This window comes from Mytilus californianus, unplaced genomic scaffold (genome assembly GCF_021869535.1).
Source record: "Mytilus californianus isolate M0D057914Y unplaced genomic scaffold, xbMytCali1.0.p SCAF_1, whole genome shotgun sequence".
Classification (NCBI taxonomy): Eukaryota; Metazoa; Mollusca; class Bivalvia; order Mytilida; family Mytilidae; genus Mytilus; species Mytilus californianus.
The window spans coordinates 25,513,546-25,529,184 of NW_026262581.1; the positions used below are offsets into that span (position 1 = coordinate 25,513,546).

The 15,639-nt window shown below is 31.1% G+C and overlaps 1 protein-coding gene across 1 annotated transcript in view; it reads left to right on the top strand.

Moving 5' to 3' along the window:
- Positions 1 to 15,130, top strand: part of LOC127717880 (protocadherin Fat 3-like) — a 47,007-nt gene extending 31,877 nt beyond the window's left edge. Inside the window, exons 11-19 of the mRNA XM_052223741.1 lie at positions 1,236 to 1,394; positions 2,024 to 2,164; positions 2,639 to 2,761; positions 3,195 to 3,383; positions 6,663 to 6,856; positions 7,988 to 8,357; positions 9,275 to 9,629; positions 14,151 to 14,191; positions 14,831 to 15,130. Coding sequence (XP_052079701.1) covers positions 1,236 to 1,394; positions 2,024 to 2,164; positions 2,639 to 2,761; positions 3,195 to 3,383; positions 6,663 to 6,856; positions 7,988 to 8,357; positions 9,275 to 9,629; positions 14,151 to 14,191; positions 14,831 to 14,907 — 1,649 coding nt within the window. The 3' untranslated portion in view covers positions 14,908 to 15,130. The remainder of the gene's footprint in view (positions 1 to 1,235; positions 1,395 to 2,023; positions 2,165 to 2,638; positions 2,762 to 3,194; positions 3,384 to 6,662; positions 6,857 to 7,987; positions 8,358 to 9,274; positions 9,630 to 14,150; positions 14,192 to 14,830) is intronic.
- The last annotated feature ends 509 nt before the right edge of the window (positions 15,131 to 15,639 follow it).

A 15,639-nucleotide genomic window follows, 5' to 3' on the forward strand; every position in this document is an offset into this window, starting at 1 on the left:
AGGTCTATCAACAAACATACACGTTGAACATGGTATTAAAAACCAAATATTTGTCTAATATCGTGAACCGTAGTTGAAAAAGGGAAAATCAGCAAAACTTTTCGGTAATCAAGATATTTGTAAATCATTAAGACTGTCAGACGATTCCTTATTTGAGGTATTGCTCTTTAATGATGATTTTATGATTTCATAAGTCTTTATGAAAATGTGGGTGTTATATAATTTGGACATAGCCGATTGATTGGTGGAGAAGGGAATATATAAAAAAAAATACAATTACCCTGATTTTTTTTTGTTAACAACAGTTTGACATATACTTGCCATGGGAGTGCTTCTGGCTCCGTGGTGTAAATATGAAACATTTTTTCTCTCATTTCACATCGAACAGTTTTAGAATTTGAGCTGTTTTTGAATAACTCAAATTTTTGTTATTTACATCAACTATAATGAATTAAAATCCTACGATTTATCCACGAATGTCAAAGATTTCATTCCTTGTGCTTTCTGCGAAACACATCAACTAGATTTACAATTTCTTTCCAGTGCAAAGACTTAGAGTCATTTCCTATGTACACGTACGGAAATGTTCATTATATTTTCTCCCTCCGGCACACAATGTTTTACTATGAGAGGTAATAACTGACGAACTTAATGTAAGTCATTGAAACGTAAAATGTGGGTCACAGTGACATTCTGCTAGGAGAGACTGCGCTGCAGATGCAACCTTGCACCCTTATGTATGCTTGTATCTAACATATATAATATCATAGTTTAATACTGAAATTCATAAAAATTCCGGCAGCTGAACCGTCTTATGGTAAATGGACAGTTTCTAAATGATATATGTGCATACTTAACGATGTGGTTGACATCTTTTCGTTTCTTATAACCTGATGTAGATGCATACGCGCACACTGACGAAACGACGGTAGTTCTCGAATAATCCTTCGCAGCCTGATGACATGAAATACTGATTTCTGGTACATTTATATAAAACATTCTCGCATATATAGGTTATATAAAATTGTATTCTGAAACGTGAATAATATTTCATTAAAACCTTTGAATATATTATCAAAATAAATCATTTTCCCTCAAATAGATTTTCTCGCATCTTCAAAGAAGAAAATTGTTTGCAAGCATTGTTGGAGTATCATCTGATTTCGTCTGTTTAATATAATTTTTTTGTTTAATTATTCTAAAGAGGTATTTGTTCAACATAATCTTTTTTGCAGAATTTGACATAGTTTTGCAGTCAAACCCTAACCTCCAATATGACGTGGTAAGGACTTACAGACTTGATATTCAGTGTACTGATGGTCGGCGTTCAGATTCCGGTGTCTTTTTTATGAATGTGTTACGTAACAAACCACCTGTGTTTTTGAATCTTCAGAGTAAGATAATTATTTTATTTATGTCTTATGTACTTGCTTATGTGTTACATGGATAAATTATGTTGGTGTTCCATAATAGTTGAGACAACATGGACAAGGAGTTTTGTAATTCCTTTTTTGTGAAAAAAAATAAAATTGAGCTTTTACTTTTAAAAAAGTTTTTTATGATTTTCCTTATATTGTGTAAACTGGTTGTTCGTTTTTTTTTCATACATCGTATAAGGCAAACATAAATTTCCCAGTTTACAAAACAGAAAACATAAACTGTCTTTATGAAAAAGTGAAAGGCAAAAGATACTTAAGGGATATCTCATAAGTATAAAACAAACCGACAATGCCATGGCAAAAAAACGAAAAAAGACCATTATACAAGCAACAGTAAACAAAACACAGCAAAGAAAACTAAAGAATGAGCAACACGAACCCCCCAAAAAACCAGGGATGATCTCTCAGGTGTTCGGGAAGGGTAGGCAGATCCTGCGCCACATGTAACGTCAAAAAATTATCTTTATGTATTCTTATGTTTCTAGATACATTTGTTGTGCTAAAGTCTTGAATATCAGTTTCTTTTCTGTTACTGTGCTATTATGGCATTTTTAAAGCTGATTTGATCCAACTTATATTTACAGATGTAACAACGGTGTCGAGTGTCGCATCTTATATTGGACAGATTGTCTTTGACGTTGAGATATCTGACCCAGAAAATGACCAAGTCCAGTTTTCTATGTTTTGTGTACCGTCAACCAACTGTCCGTTTGAAATATATCATTGTATGATTAATTCTTACATATAACCTCAATAAGCTATAGCATGCACAGTCTGCAAAACTCTTTTTAGTAAATTATATTTCACCTATTAAACAAATCTGAAAGCAATTACCAAAACTAAATCTTATAGCAATTTTAAAAACAATTCTATTTAAATAATTTTACAGATAATATTATTTTAAGTCAAAAGTGAGTTGTGTCTGTAAGTTAGTTATATATTCTATTTTTATGCTACGTTGTTACTTGGAGGACCTTCACTCAAATAGGGAATTTTTGAAGAAAAGTTTACATTAAATTTGCGTCATATGAAACCACGAAAAGCAACAAAATTCATAAGCTAATAGCGAACAAACATTTTTCAACATGAAAAAAAAATTATCAGCGCCAGTTGTTTAAATTTCATAGTCTTCTCAAAACACAGTGTAACATCTGAAACACTATACGTCTGCATTCATGTTCTTTTTTATATCTTTGAAGCTGGTGAAATAGTCCTCACGCGGTCCATAGAAGGTGAATTTGTACCAGCCTATGATTTATATGTTTATGTGACCGACGGAAAGTCGACAACAGGACCTAGGTCATTGACAGTTCATATCCTAGGTAATATTAGTATGAGTTAAATATAAAAGTCTTATATTAGTATTTAGATGTTCACCACCTGGAAAGTTCTAATGAGTTTGATAGCAATTATTAATTCACATGGACATAATGGATATCATCACGAGAAATATAATAAATGTATCGTAATTCATGGAATCAAGATTTTGAAAGTAACCTTCAGTCTCAATAGATATATTTCTAGATGTATGATGTAATTATAGTACTAACAAACAATTTTTATTTTAAGATGAAAATAGTAAAACTTAATTTGAGCTTTGACACTGGCGACTGGGATCGTTATGTCTTTTTCTCAACTAATTATTGTGCCACAAATAAAAACTGTTTAGAAAATGTAGAATGTTTTTGAAGTTTACCAAAATATGTAATAATATTCTACTTTACGTTTTTATGTTTCTTATTTTTTATATTTCAGATATCAATTATGTTCCAGTAATTAAGAACCTACCCCTTCCTTCTGCTTTAGTAGTCTCTGAAAATTCTGCTGTAGGTTTGAGTATATTCCAAGTATCCATACAAGACAACGACGGGCACGATACACATACATACTCTATGACTTCTTCGCCGTCTGATGGAGTCTTGTATTTTGATATTGATTCTGCAAGTAAGTTTTGAATTAACCATCAGTGGATATAGATTATTTATTGTAATGACTCGCTTACATAGTAGGGCATTATGGTTGTTTGGTTGTTTTTTTTTGTCTGTGCGTCCGTCCGTCTAGCATCAGGTTACATTTTTTGTTTAAGGTAGTCTACTGTGAAGTTGTGGGTACCCCGACTTGGGGCTTACTACATATGTTTATAATGATGTGAAATTCTGAAAATATATGTCAAAGAGAGGCGAAAGATATCAAAGGGATATTCAAACTCATATGTCAAAATTATCCTAATCATGGCAAAAAAAGAAAAAGACCGAAGGGATATTCAAACTCATGAGTCGAATTTATACTAAGCATGGCAAAAAAAAAAGAAAAGAAAAAGACCAAAAAACAAACAAAAGTATACAAAATACAACATCGAGAAAAAAAGACTGAGCAACATGGACCCCAACAAAATCTCAGGTGCTCCGAAAGGGTAAGCACATCCTACTCCACATGTGGCACCCGTCGTGTTGCTACAATCCCGGTCTAATTCGGTAGGTCATATTCGGGGAAAATGAAGACGGGGTTGTGGTAACGAAGATTGGAACATATCCGTCGTCATTTGTGAAACAAATATTCCATAACCAGAGTTTTAATAGCGGTTAACCGCACACGGAAATGGTGGAAGTATGAATATATTGTGATGACCTGATTAATGATAGGTTGTTGGTGTTTAACGCCACTTTCAGCACTATTTGGCAATTGCTGGTCCGGGTACACAGTTATCGTCCTTTGATACGAATTTGGTCCCTAGTGTGGACAGTGTGTTACTTGTCGATTTTTTTTATACCCCTTCCAAATTTATTTCTCCATGTTTTATGACTCAAATAGTAAGTAGGGGGGTGAAATGACACTGTAAAAAAAATTGGGTCATGAATTTTAAAGTAAAGTAGTGATTTGGTCCAGCTGAAAAATGTTAAAAATTAGCACTTCGGAAGCTGTCAAAAGATTTGAAGACCCCCTTAACATGAAATTGTCCATATTTTGAGTTAGAGCCGATGAAGTTTTCTATAATTTTGATATAATTTGTCCCAAAAGTAGTACAACACACTGTAAAAATATAATTGAGAAAGCGCAGGTGGGATTTTTTTAATTTTCATTTATTGTCTAAAAGAAATGCACTACGAAATAACTGTGTACTCGCCCTAAGAGGTGAAATCAGGAAATATAGAATTTGTACTTTGGCAACTTCCCTGAATGATTTGATGGTGTCAATTTATCAAATAGCATAAAACTAAAGGATTTAAACTTTTATTTGATAGAATTTCTGCAAAAATAACCAATTTTGGCATTTTATGGTCAAAATAAGCATTTCATAGCTTTTTCAATTTTGATGCATAAGTGGCATTCTGACTTTCTATCTGACAGGTTTTTATGTGTCAATATTTGTGTTTCTATGCTTCAATCCAGTTGTATTACTCATTTGTGAACTCTGAATCTACAGAAAAGAAGATTATCTCGGACAATATGTGCAAAATGTGTTGTATCTATGATCCTCGTCTAACGCCCTGTTTGGATCAAGTTAAATGTGAGGAGCTTGGAACATAAAAGTTGAAGTCTATTATAAAGACCTCACTAAATTTGTATAAAAAGCACTTAACATGGTTTTTTGTACCTGTTTTATGCCACATTATATCTTTCTTTTCTTCTGTAGGATAGCAAGTGGTTCAAATATAAGCCTTTTGAGACTAAAATTGCATGCATGTTTTTCACTAAAAAGTGAAAAATCTTTGTATCAGATCATACTGTCTGCAAAAAAAGTTGAATGCAAGAGTCTTTTTGTGCTCAGATTTATTGTATCATGTCACCTGAGTATAGAAATGATAGAAAAGACACAAAATTTTATTTCCTATAGCTTCAATATGCATTTGTAAATGTAAATATGTGATACGGCCTAAATTGACCCTAAATTATTTTCAGTCTTACTTGGCCTAAGACCCTTTTAAACTAATGTGATATGTTATTTGTCAGATTTCTTTCCATTTAAAGTACATTAAATACATATGTAAGGATTATTTATAAACAAAAAGCTTTACAAATTTAAAATTGCTGGAAAATATTACATCTTCATGTAAGGCCCCCCTTCATTGGAAAACCTCCATTTTTAGCCACAGACTCATATAAATTTGACTTTTTAATAATTATGATAAGTCTGATAAATCAAATGAGTACTCTATTGCTTTTAATACATAATATATTATATATTAAGGCATTTCAAAAGTATTTTTTTGCAATATTTTAATTTTTTAAGCCCCAAATGTTGATAGTTGAAAATTTTCAATTTTAACGTCTAAATTTAACACGCAAAGTTGAATATAGAATTAGTCATGTTGTCTATAACATGTATCCTATTGCCATGAAACTTTGTAAGCAGTCTTATTATTTAATAAGCTTTGGTCATACCAAGTTTCATTAAGATTGGTCAACTTTTTCTACCCTATTAGGTCCGGGTACACAGTTATCGTCCTTTGATTTTCGTTGTCCACGAATATAGTCCCTAGTGTGGACAGTGTGTTACTTGTCGATTTTTTTTATACCCCTTCCAAATTTATTTCTCCATGTTTTATGACCTTTAATAGTAAGTAGGGAGGTGAATTGACACTGTAAAAAAAATTGGGTCATGAATTTTAAAGTAAAGTAGTGATTTGGTCCAGCTGAAAAATGTAAAAAATTAGCACTTCGGAAGCTGTCAAAAGATTTGAAGACCCCCTTAACATGAAATTGTCCATATTTTGAGTTAGAGCCGATGAAGTTTTCTATAATTTTGATATAATTTGTCCCAAAAGTAGTACAACACACTGTAAAAATATTATTGAGAAAGCGCAGGTGGGATTTTTTTAATTTTCATTTATTGTCTAAAAGAAATGCACTACGAAATAACTGTGTACTCGGACCTAAGATGATCAGTTTTTCTATTTAAAGTAATTACATATAGAAAATGAAAGGATATGGAGTAAATGTACATGGGACAAAATCGCACACAATACATAGAAAACATAGAAAATTATCAATGAACAGGGCTTTTATAGACATACATCTATTAAAGTTTTCAAGAAAAAAGACAAAAAATGAACAAAATTGGAAAACACTTGCACCTTCATTGTAATGCCGTTTATCCGTTCATATTTGACAAATGCAATGCCAGTTAGGCTAAATTTGATGAGATAATAACATTACATAATTCCTTTTAGCCTTTTGTGATGCAATATTTAGTTTTTATTTTTATTTACAAACAACTGTAAGCTGGGCTATTCAGTACCTCTGCCACAACAAATATCAATTATGAAGCCGTATCATCAACATCGTTTACTTTTACAATAACAGTGTCCGACACAAAGGACTCGGCATCTCAGAACCTTACAGTCACCATAGCTAACCAAAACGAGGCTCCAGTGTTTACGAAAACATCTTATGTACTTAGTGTTGATGAAGGTCCGGTATGTATTGGGAAAAAAAATCACATGTGAGATAAACATTTGCACAAGATGTTTTAAAAATTATGATAATATAAAAACTCTATCGATAAGGTTTGAGTGCAAAAAATAACACTTTATCTTTTTGCGTGGGTCTATTAGTTTTTTCTGGATATATCTTCACCAGGAACGCTCAAAACTATATATTTTAAAGACAGGGATGTATAAATACGTTAACTCGTAGTAATATGACCGAAATGGGCAAACAAAATAACCTAATTTTTCAAAGGTTATTGAGAGAATTTGAGTCTCAGTTTTTTAATAATTTGTTAACTTATTAAGGATGTTCGCTCCTCTTGTTTTTGAATTTTAACAGATATTCGGAATCCTCTTGTTTTATCCATGTACATGTAGTGCCATTAAAAATTTTTCCCACAAACCTCTCATTTTTTTTTATAATACTATAACATATAGTTTAAAAAGCCATATTTGAAACTCTTATAAAATCCTTGTTATTTTTTTTTATAGTTGTTGGAAGAAAAATGGTGCCAATGTCAAATGTATGAAAAATCTAGAGAGAATCATTTCCCGCCATATTTTCAATGGCTTATATCTCGAAAACAAGCACACGGACCTTTCATTTTTTTCTGCTTTTTTAGTTTCTTTACTTATATACTACCGATCGATAATAGTCTTTTAAAAAGCTTGTTTTTTTAAACAGAGTACCAAACACCCTTTAAGGGTCATTTTTGAAATGTATGTTATGAATCATGTCAAAGCAATGACAACTGAGTTGATTATACCCGTGGGGATAGTAGTCTTTAACAGTTAGCAATTTTATTTTACACTTTCTCCTTTTAAAAGAAGGTTTTGCTTCGCTATCAAATGAGATCTTTCGACATAAGATGGTGAATATATATTTTACCACAGGAACAGTCTCTAAATAATCACAATGGCGAGAGAGCTATTCGGAAGATCGGTTGCTTCAATATATTTCATATACATTTTGTATTCTGAACACATATTTACAAAAAAAGAAATATTCAGTATAAAAACACAGTATAGACAGGCTTATAGTTGGTTAAAAAGAAATTTTCTAATGTAAATCATTTCATGCATTTATAATTCAAAATTTATTTTCTTTCAATTCGAAAGGCTGGAACCGTTTTAGGTGATCCTGGTTATTTGTACCAGGATGAGGATACTGGTGACACACATAAGTTTTCTATGAACTGTGCATCAAATGTGGGATACTTTTCGATAGCTCCAACAACAGGATTCATCAGCCTAGCTACGGATATTGACGTCGATGCTGCCGGCTCTGCAACATCGTATACCTGTACAGTTAAAGTGTCTGACAGTGCTTTAACCGATAGTGCGTCTTTAACCATTAATGTGAACAATATAAATGACAACACGCCAAGGTTTTCCAACAATTTGTTTACATATTACCTAGATATTAATTACCCTCTTAACACTGTGTTTGGTTCCACGGTGGCAACTGATGCCGATGCTGACACATTTGGTAAGTGTCATGTATAATTTATGATTTGATAGGATTCTAGGAAATGTATTTGTCAAGAAAGTGTATGCTGCAACAAATGACGAAAAGGTAACATTGATTCAAAAATTATTTAGAAATATTTGATTTGAATTTCCGGTTGATTGCTATTCATAACAACACCTACGAACTCAAATGATAATTCTAAACCATTGAACTTATAATATAATCAAGAAGAGTTCAAAGGGAATTTCTTACTTGACTTGTTCTCCTGTACTGTGTATGTAAAGGTTGCAAACGAACCAGTAGCTTTAGGTTTTTTAAGCTATTGGAATATGATTATGGTAATGTTTGCATGTTTCAGTATATTTCTGAATCTCACAACGGAAGTACTTGTAGTGGACTGTAGATTTCGGTTCTTGTTTCTTGTACAAATGGTTAAAAAGGGTATTCTTATCCTTATTACCAGAAAATACTATCGTTAGTTAACCTTCTGTTGAGGTATACAATAATTGGCATACAAAAACTATCAATTATTTAATGGTAAACAAAATGATAATCATATAACATGTCTGACGAAAGATTTAAATCCATTTTTATTTTTTAAAGTCAGTTAAAATTATTTATAATGTAATACAGTTTCGATTATTTTTGAAAGAGTTAAAATTGCACCAAGTGAACGTTGTACTATTTATTTTTTAATGAAAATAGTTCAAGAATGACTATTGAGTCCATCATTGTTTCTTTACAACTCTAAATTCTGTACAGTTATCAAGCATTGATCGTTAGAATATTTGTATTATGTTGGTAAATACGCATTAGTTGAAGCTTATTTAACAGTCTTTTTTTTCAAATACAAAAAAAAACAAGATTGTAAAATGAAACAAAACAAACAAACAAATAGATTAATATTTCTATGCATATTTTGCGTTCTTTTACAGGAAATTTCATTTATAGCATTGACCAAACGTCTTTAGGAACAGAAACATTTGGAATTAAAGCAGATGGAGATTTGTACTTAAAGAATCCTTTAACAAGTTATGGTTATGGTTCAAGTATTAGCTTTACCGTTCAGGCAACAGATACCGGAAGTCTTCAAGGGACAGCTACAGTTTTCATCGTTATACCACAAACTACCACGACCACAACCACGACAACAGACCGACCTCTTACGTTTTGGGAATACCCAGCTAACCCAGCGTGGGTAATAGTTGCGGGTATTCTTGGACTGATAATTATGGTGTTGCCTTGTTACATGTGTTACAAAAACGGATGTTCTTGTGAATGGAGAGGAAGGTAAGTCAATTTTTATTTTAAGTTTAAAACACTGTTACAATGTAGTATTTAGCATTTTACGCTTATAAACCGTGTTCAATTGTTGTTTGGTAAAAATGCTTTATATGTTTAATGTAAGATTCATTTATTTCAAACATTAATATCAAGGCAACATAATTACAGAGGGAATCCAGATCGAACACCTGATTATGTCAAATTCAACGACGATTTCAAAAGAATGTACAACTAATGATATTCGTATATCTCATTTTGAAAACAATTCTGAAATTAATAATAGGGTCTATGATATACCCATTTCTAGAATAAAAAGTAAACTCCAAGTACTCGCAAAGCGGTTTGTGTTCGTACCGGCAGACAAAACAGCCAATAATGTAGTGGTTGTGTGACGCATATACTACACGGAAGTTCTCCAAAACGAAATAATCAATTCTTCTACATTCAGGTCCGTACGCTCCACAGAGAGTCAAATTGTAAACAAGCATGTCATTGCCACTACCCAGCTTAAAACCTCTTCCGATCATTTGAAGGTCTCGACTATGTACTGGTTAACTAAATTACACAGACAACCATTAAATTTTCGTTTCATCTCCGCATCTAGAAAGTGTTCTACTACTAATCTGTCAGTGCTGCTAACTACCTCCCTTACTACTATGAAAGAACTTGTTATTAACTTTTGTAATAAAGCTTATGAAAATAATGGTATTAATTATTTTTGGAATGTTAAAAATTCTTTAGAGGTTTAAGTTAAAATACATGCTTTAGATGGTCCTTTTAATTCTTTTGACAGTTATGATTTTTCTACTCTCTACACTACACCTCCACACAATCTTATCAAGAAAAAGTTTTCATATTTAATTAAATGGTCTTTTGAAAAATCTCATTGCAAATTTATTTGCTGTAACTCGCTGAAAGTCTTTTTCTGTAACGAAAAAGGAAAGTATGCTAGATGCACTTGCTAGAAATGTGAAGATATGATTGAAGCTTTAAATGTTTTCCGGGACAACATATATGTACGTTTCGGCGATAAAGTGTATCGACAGATAGTAGGTATTCCTATGTGCACTAATTGCGCCCCTTTAATAGTAGATTTATTCCTGTATTGCTATGAATCTCAGTTTATGACCAAACTCAGTAAAGACACGTCATTGGTACATTTGGTTGATACATTCAACAATACCTACCGTTATCTTGATGATATTTTTCGTTAAATAATCCAGGCCAGAGTTTTCTAAATATACTACCGAAATTTACCCAAAGAAACTTACTTTAAATATATCTAACATAAACAGCAGTAGTTGTCCTTTTCTAGATTTAGACATTCAATTTCTAAAGGGAAACTCCATACTAAAATTTACGACAAAAGAGAATATTTTTTCATTCCCTATTGTTAATTTTCCTTTTTTAGACGGCGATGTTCCCTTTGTCTCCATCATACGGTGTTTATAAATCCCAACTCGTTCGATATGCCCGTGTGTGTAGTGATGTCATAGATTTAAACGAATGTAATCAATGCATCACTGGTAAATTATAAAGTCAGGGATTTCTTTACCATAAATTACTTAAAACTTTTACTAAATTCTTTCATAGATACAAAGATGTGATAAGTAAATTTGGCTGTACATGTAGAAAACTTATTAAAAGCGGTATTTCACATCCTAAATTTTACGGTAATATTGTACTGAAAGCGCGGAAATCACTATGTGATCGGAGTAAACTCATCGAACCTTTAAACAAACTTATTAGTAAAGGTTATCTTATCAATGTTGTAATTATATCTTTGAAAATTGCTTTTATTGGTACAAATATCGATTTTGTCATCAACAAATTAAAATAAAACTAAATTCGTATTCTTTTCAAATGTTTTTTTTTGTGATGTATAAATGCACATCCACGTTCATTTTCTATATAGAGATTACTTTATCTATATATAACAGTATACATATTTATTAAAAGGTTAAATCCTAACTATCCTACTGCCTGTCGGTACTTTTAGTTTGGCATTGCACAGGTCATGTCTTTTTTAACTGTCCATGACGTTAAAACACTAAATCCCTGGGATGTATTTTAGTTGATTTTAGTCTCTGATGCATGATTTTTTTATATTATTAATTGTTTTTGGCTTTAAACTAGCTTTCAGTAACTGCGAGTACTCTCAAATCGTACTTTCGTGTTAATTTGACCTGTTGATACAATTTGTAATGCATTTTTGTTATTCAATGTTTACTTTTTTGTGTTATATCTCGTTTTACTATTTTTAATATATACTACCTTTGTTAAGTATTTAGTATGACGATTAATTTTCACTTCCGTTCTCGTACTATGAACAACAAATTTATGTATTTTGTAAAAAATATTTCTCATGTGTATACCCTGTACTCCTTATAACAAAATTATTTTTATATACCCGTGTACGTTATTCTACTTTTCGGCATTTTGTCCACGGTCATAGTTGTTTTTCTGATTTTATTGTACACCCCACCTTTTTTTTTTTTATTAATTTTGTATTTACATTGTGTTATAGATCAAATTTATTAGTTCAGTGTATGTTTTCTTGTTTTTGTTAATATATCTTTTGATCGAGTTAAGCCATTTCAATTGATATTTTGTAATGTGTCTCTCTATGTTGTGATGTTACACTCCTATTTCATGTTAGGTTGAATGTTGGCGCCTGTTAAAACGTTTAAACCCGCTGCATTTGTTTGCACCTGTACTAAATCAGGAACTTCTTGTTCTGTGGTTGTCGTTTGTTGATGTGGTTTCCTGTTTCTCGTTTTTTATATAGATTAGACCGTTGATTTTCCTGTTTGAATGGTTTAACAGTAGTCATTTTTGGGGCCCTTTATAGCTTGCTGTTCGGTGTGAGCCAAGGCTCCGTGTTGGAGGCCGTACTTTGACCTATAATGGTTTGCTTTTACATATTGTGACTTGGATGGAAATTTATCTCATTGGCACTCATACCACATTTTCTTATATCTATTGACATTATAATGTTGTATTTTGATTTGCTAAAGAAAAACACAATATTAAAACAAGTAATTTTCCTAGTAACAAATTATTGACATGTTCCGTTACATTGACTCACATCCTATATAGTAATTATTAATGTTGAAAATTCTAGAAATTTCCCAGATTGTAGTAAAATTTGAACTCTCTAAATGCTTAAAATCTTTGTTTATTAAAGTCGACAATGTTATAATGTTTATAAGCTCTTCATCCTTTGAAAGCTTTAGATTTTCAAATATTTAGGCTTCGAGCATCACTGAAATGACATTTATAATCGAAATGCGCATCTGGTGCAAGTAAAATTGGTACCGTTTATGTTATTGCTACCACTGCTGAAGGACTGTTAGTTCCCGAGTGTAGCAAAAGCCCAGTTGCCATTACCTCGGTACTGGCATGAAAATACGGATAATGTGTCATTAAAATTTGCTGTTACAAAATTTTTAAAATTATTTGAAATTAAGGAATATATCTTCCTCATGCAATGCTCTGATTCTTTGTCCAGTATTGACTAACTTTTTCTGTTTTTTTTTTTTTTTTGGTTTATAAGCTCTACATCTTTTGAATTAGTTTTAGATTTTCAAATATGTAGATCATTACTGAAGAAAAATGTATTGTCGAAATGCGCATCTGGTGCAGTAAAAATGGTACCATTGATATTATGGCTATTTTTCAAAATTTTCCATACAAATAGATTAAGCTTGAGCCTCCTCCCTTCAACACATGTAAAGCATAAGTACAATTGCCATGTAGTTTTCTTTGTAATAATGCATTACATGCTAAATTTAACTGATTTCGTTTTTAAAAATGTGGTGAAGAATTCGCATTACTGCAATAATCATCAGGTATAAATTGACATGAAAGAATAAAGAATCTAGTTATATGATGATGCATGCATATCTGAAATTCAAGGTTCAGATGATTATATTTCAACATTTCAATTTTGGGGTACCAATCAGGGGTAATTGTAATCATTAATCAGCTGTAATCGTTTACAATTTTTCAAGTTATCATTGTAACCATCAATCAGCAAAAAATCTGAATACATGCAATTTGTTCCAAATTACCTTGTAATCCTGATTACGTTTTGATAACATTCTGATTAAAACAAAAAAATCTTAAATTGTGTTAATTGTCAATATATCATGTCTTAAATGAACATTTTTACTATTCATGTTTAATAAATATACAACTTGTTAAAATAGTTTTGTTTACATTAAGCATGTTAAGATATTATGAAATATTGATATATATGTAATTAGATACCAACAAAATGTTATTTCAATGATTTTTTTAACCTTTATTCATTAACATCATTCAAATGGGTTATATCAAAATTCAGTGTAATCAGATTTAATAATGATTACTTACCAATGTAATCATTAATTTAATTAATTACTTTGATAAATGGTGTAATCATTAATTCAATTTAATCTTACAATTGATAAAGTAATTGTAATTTAATCAATTACATTGAATGTATTCAGACCCATCTCTGGTACCAATATATATTTTTTTCAGACCTAGTGACTATCACGAAAGACTTCAAGAAACATCTGAAAGTATGTAGAAAGTTAATGAATTTCTAAGATTGGGAAAAGTATTATATTATAATGTGTAGAACTCAAAGATCATTGTCAACCTTTGTACAGATCATCTTTATTTTTGGGATGTTTTGTTCAAGAAGCACACCGTTTTACTACCAAAAGAAATCATCAACATTACATTCTGTGAATAAGTGAAAATGTTCATCTCATACTTGTAGATCAAATGTTGACAAATGCAAATGATAAATGATCAAATCTTTAATTCTTTACTACTCTTAGATAGCCACACACAAATAAATATATATCAAGTCAGGATTATGACAGCTGTTTTCCATTTGTTCCGTTTGTTGGTATTGTCGAGCGTTTAATTTTGTAAGGTTTTATGGACTTCTAGTTCGGTATTTGTGTAAATACTGTTTTATAATGATACTTTCGATAATTTGTAAAGGTAAAACAAAAAGAACAAGCTATAATGGTAAAAGACTGTCTCTATCATTACCTTCCTTTGTACATTTCGAATATCAATATATGATGATATTAAGATGTACATAAAATGTGCATCATTATAAGCATAAAAGCTAAATGCTAACTTAACAGTGGTTAATTGAAAAATAGCTGGCATTAATCTTGTATTGATGTTATTGAATATTTCAGTAAACCAGAAAAAAGACAAACAACCAAAAGGTTATTCTAATGGAAGTTGGAATGCATGGAAATGGTATGAGCAGTAATAAATACAATGCTTACAGGGATATAAAAATAGTAGAAACAGTAAAGTTAAAGATAGGTAAAAATGAATTTAAAATGCTACCTAAAATATGTTAATTGTTTTCTGTATCCTGAGAAAAAATGGAAACTTCAACTGTTGTAAAAACAGTTATTAGATTTTTTATGCTGTCTTTTATTTTTTTTTTATTAAATTACTATTCATTATCATTAAAATTATTCGAAATACTAATGTTTTTTTTTTTCATCCATAGGGAAAGATTGCTTTATCCAGATTTCACTTTTTTTTTTTAATGTTTTGGTTTACAACGCTTTTCAACTTTCTAACGAATTTGAGATCCCAACTGTTTTCATTCGAGCTCCTCTATTGAATTTTGTGTAGACTTCAAGCGCACCATACTAGGTGACTGAAGTATTTATATCAGTTGGAATATGATAATGTGTTGCAGAGAAAAGGTTTAATATAAAAATAATTAAACTACAACATAGTTTTTTGAAAAAGCATTACATACAAAAGTGTTAAATATTGAATCTTGTATCACTTTACATAGAAAACCTAAAACTTTCGAAAGCAGTATATATAGTAAACAATGAAAGTCCATTTGTTTGAGAAGTCACTTTAACAAGTTCCAATTCAAACCTACGTTAACGACTCAAATATCCGTGAAATGCCCTGTAATAAGAGATTTTTTTTATTTATAAGTTGTTTGCCACTTTTATCTAAACAAAAATATGGA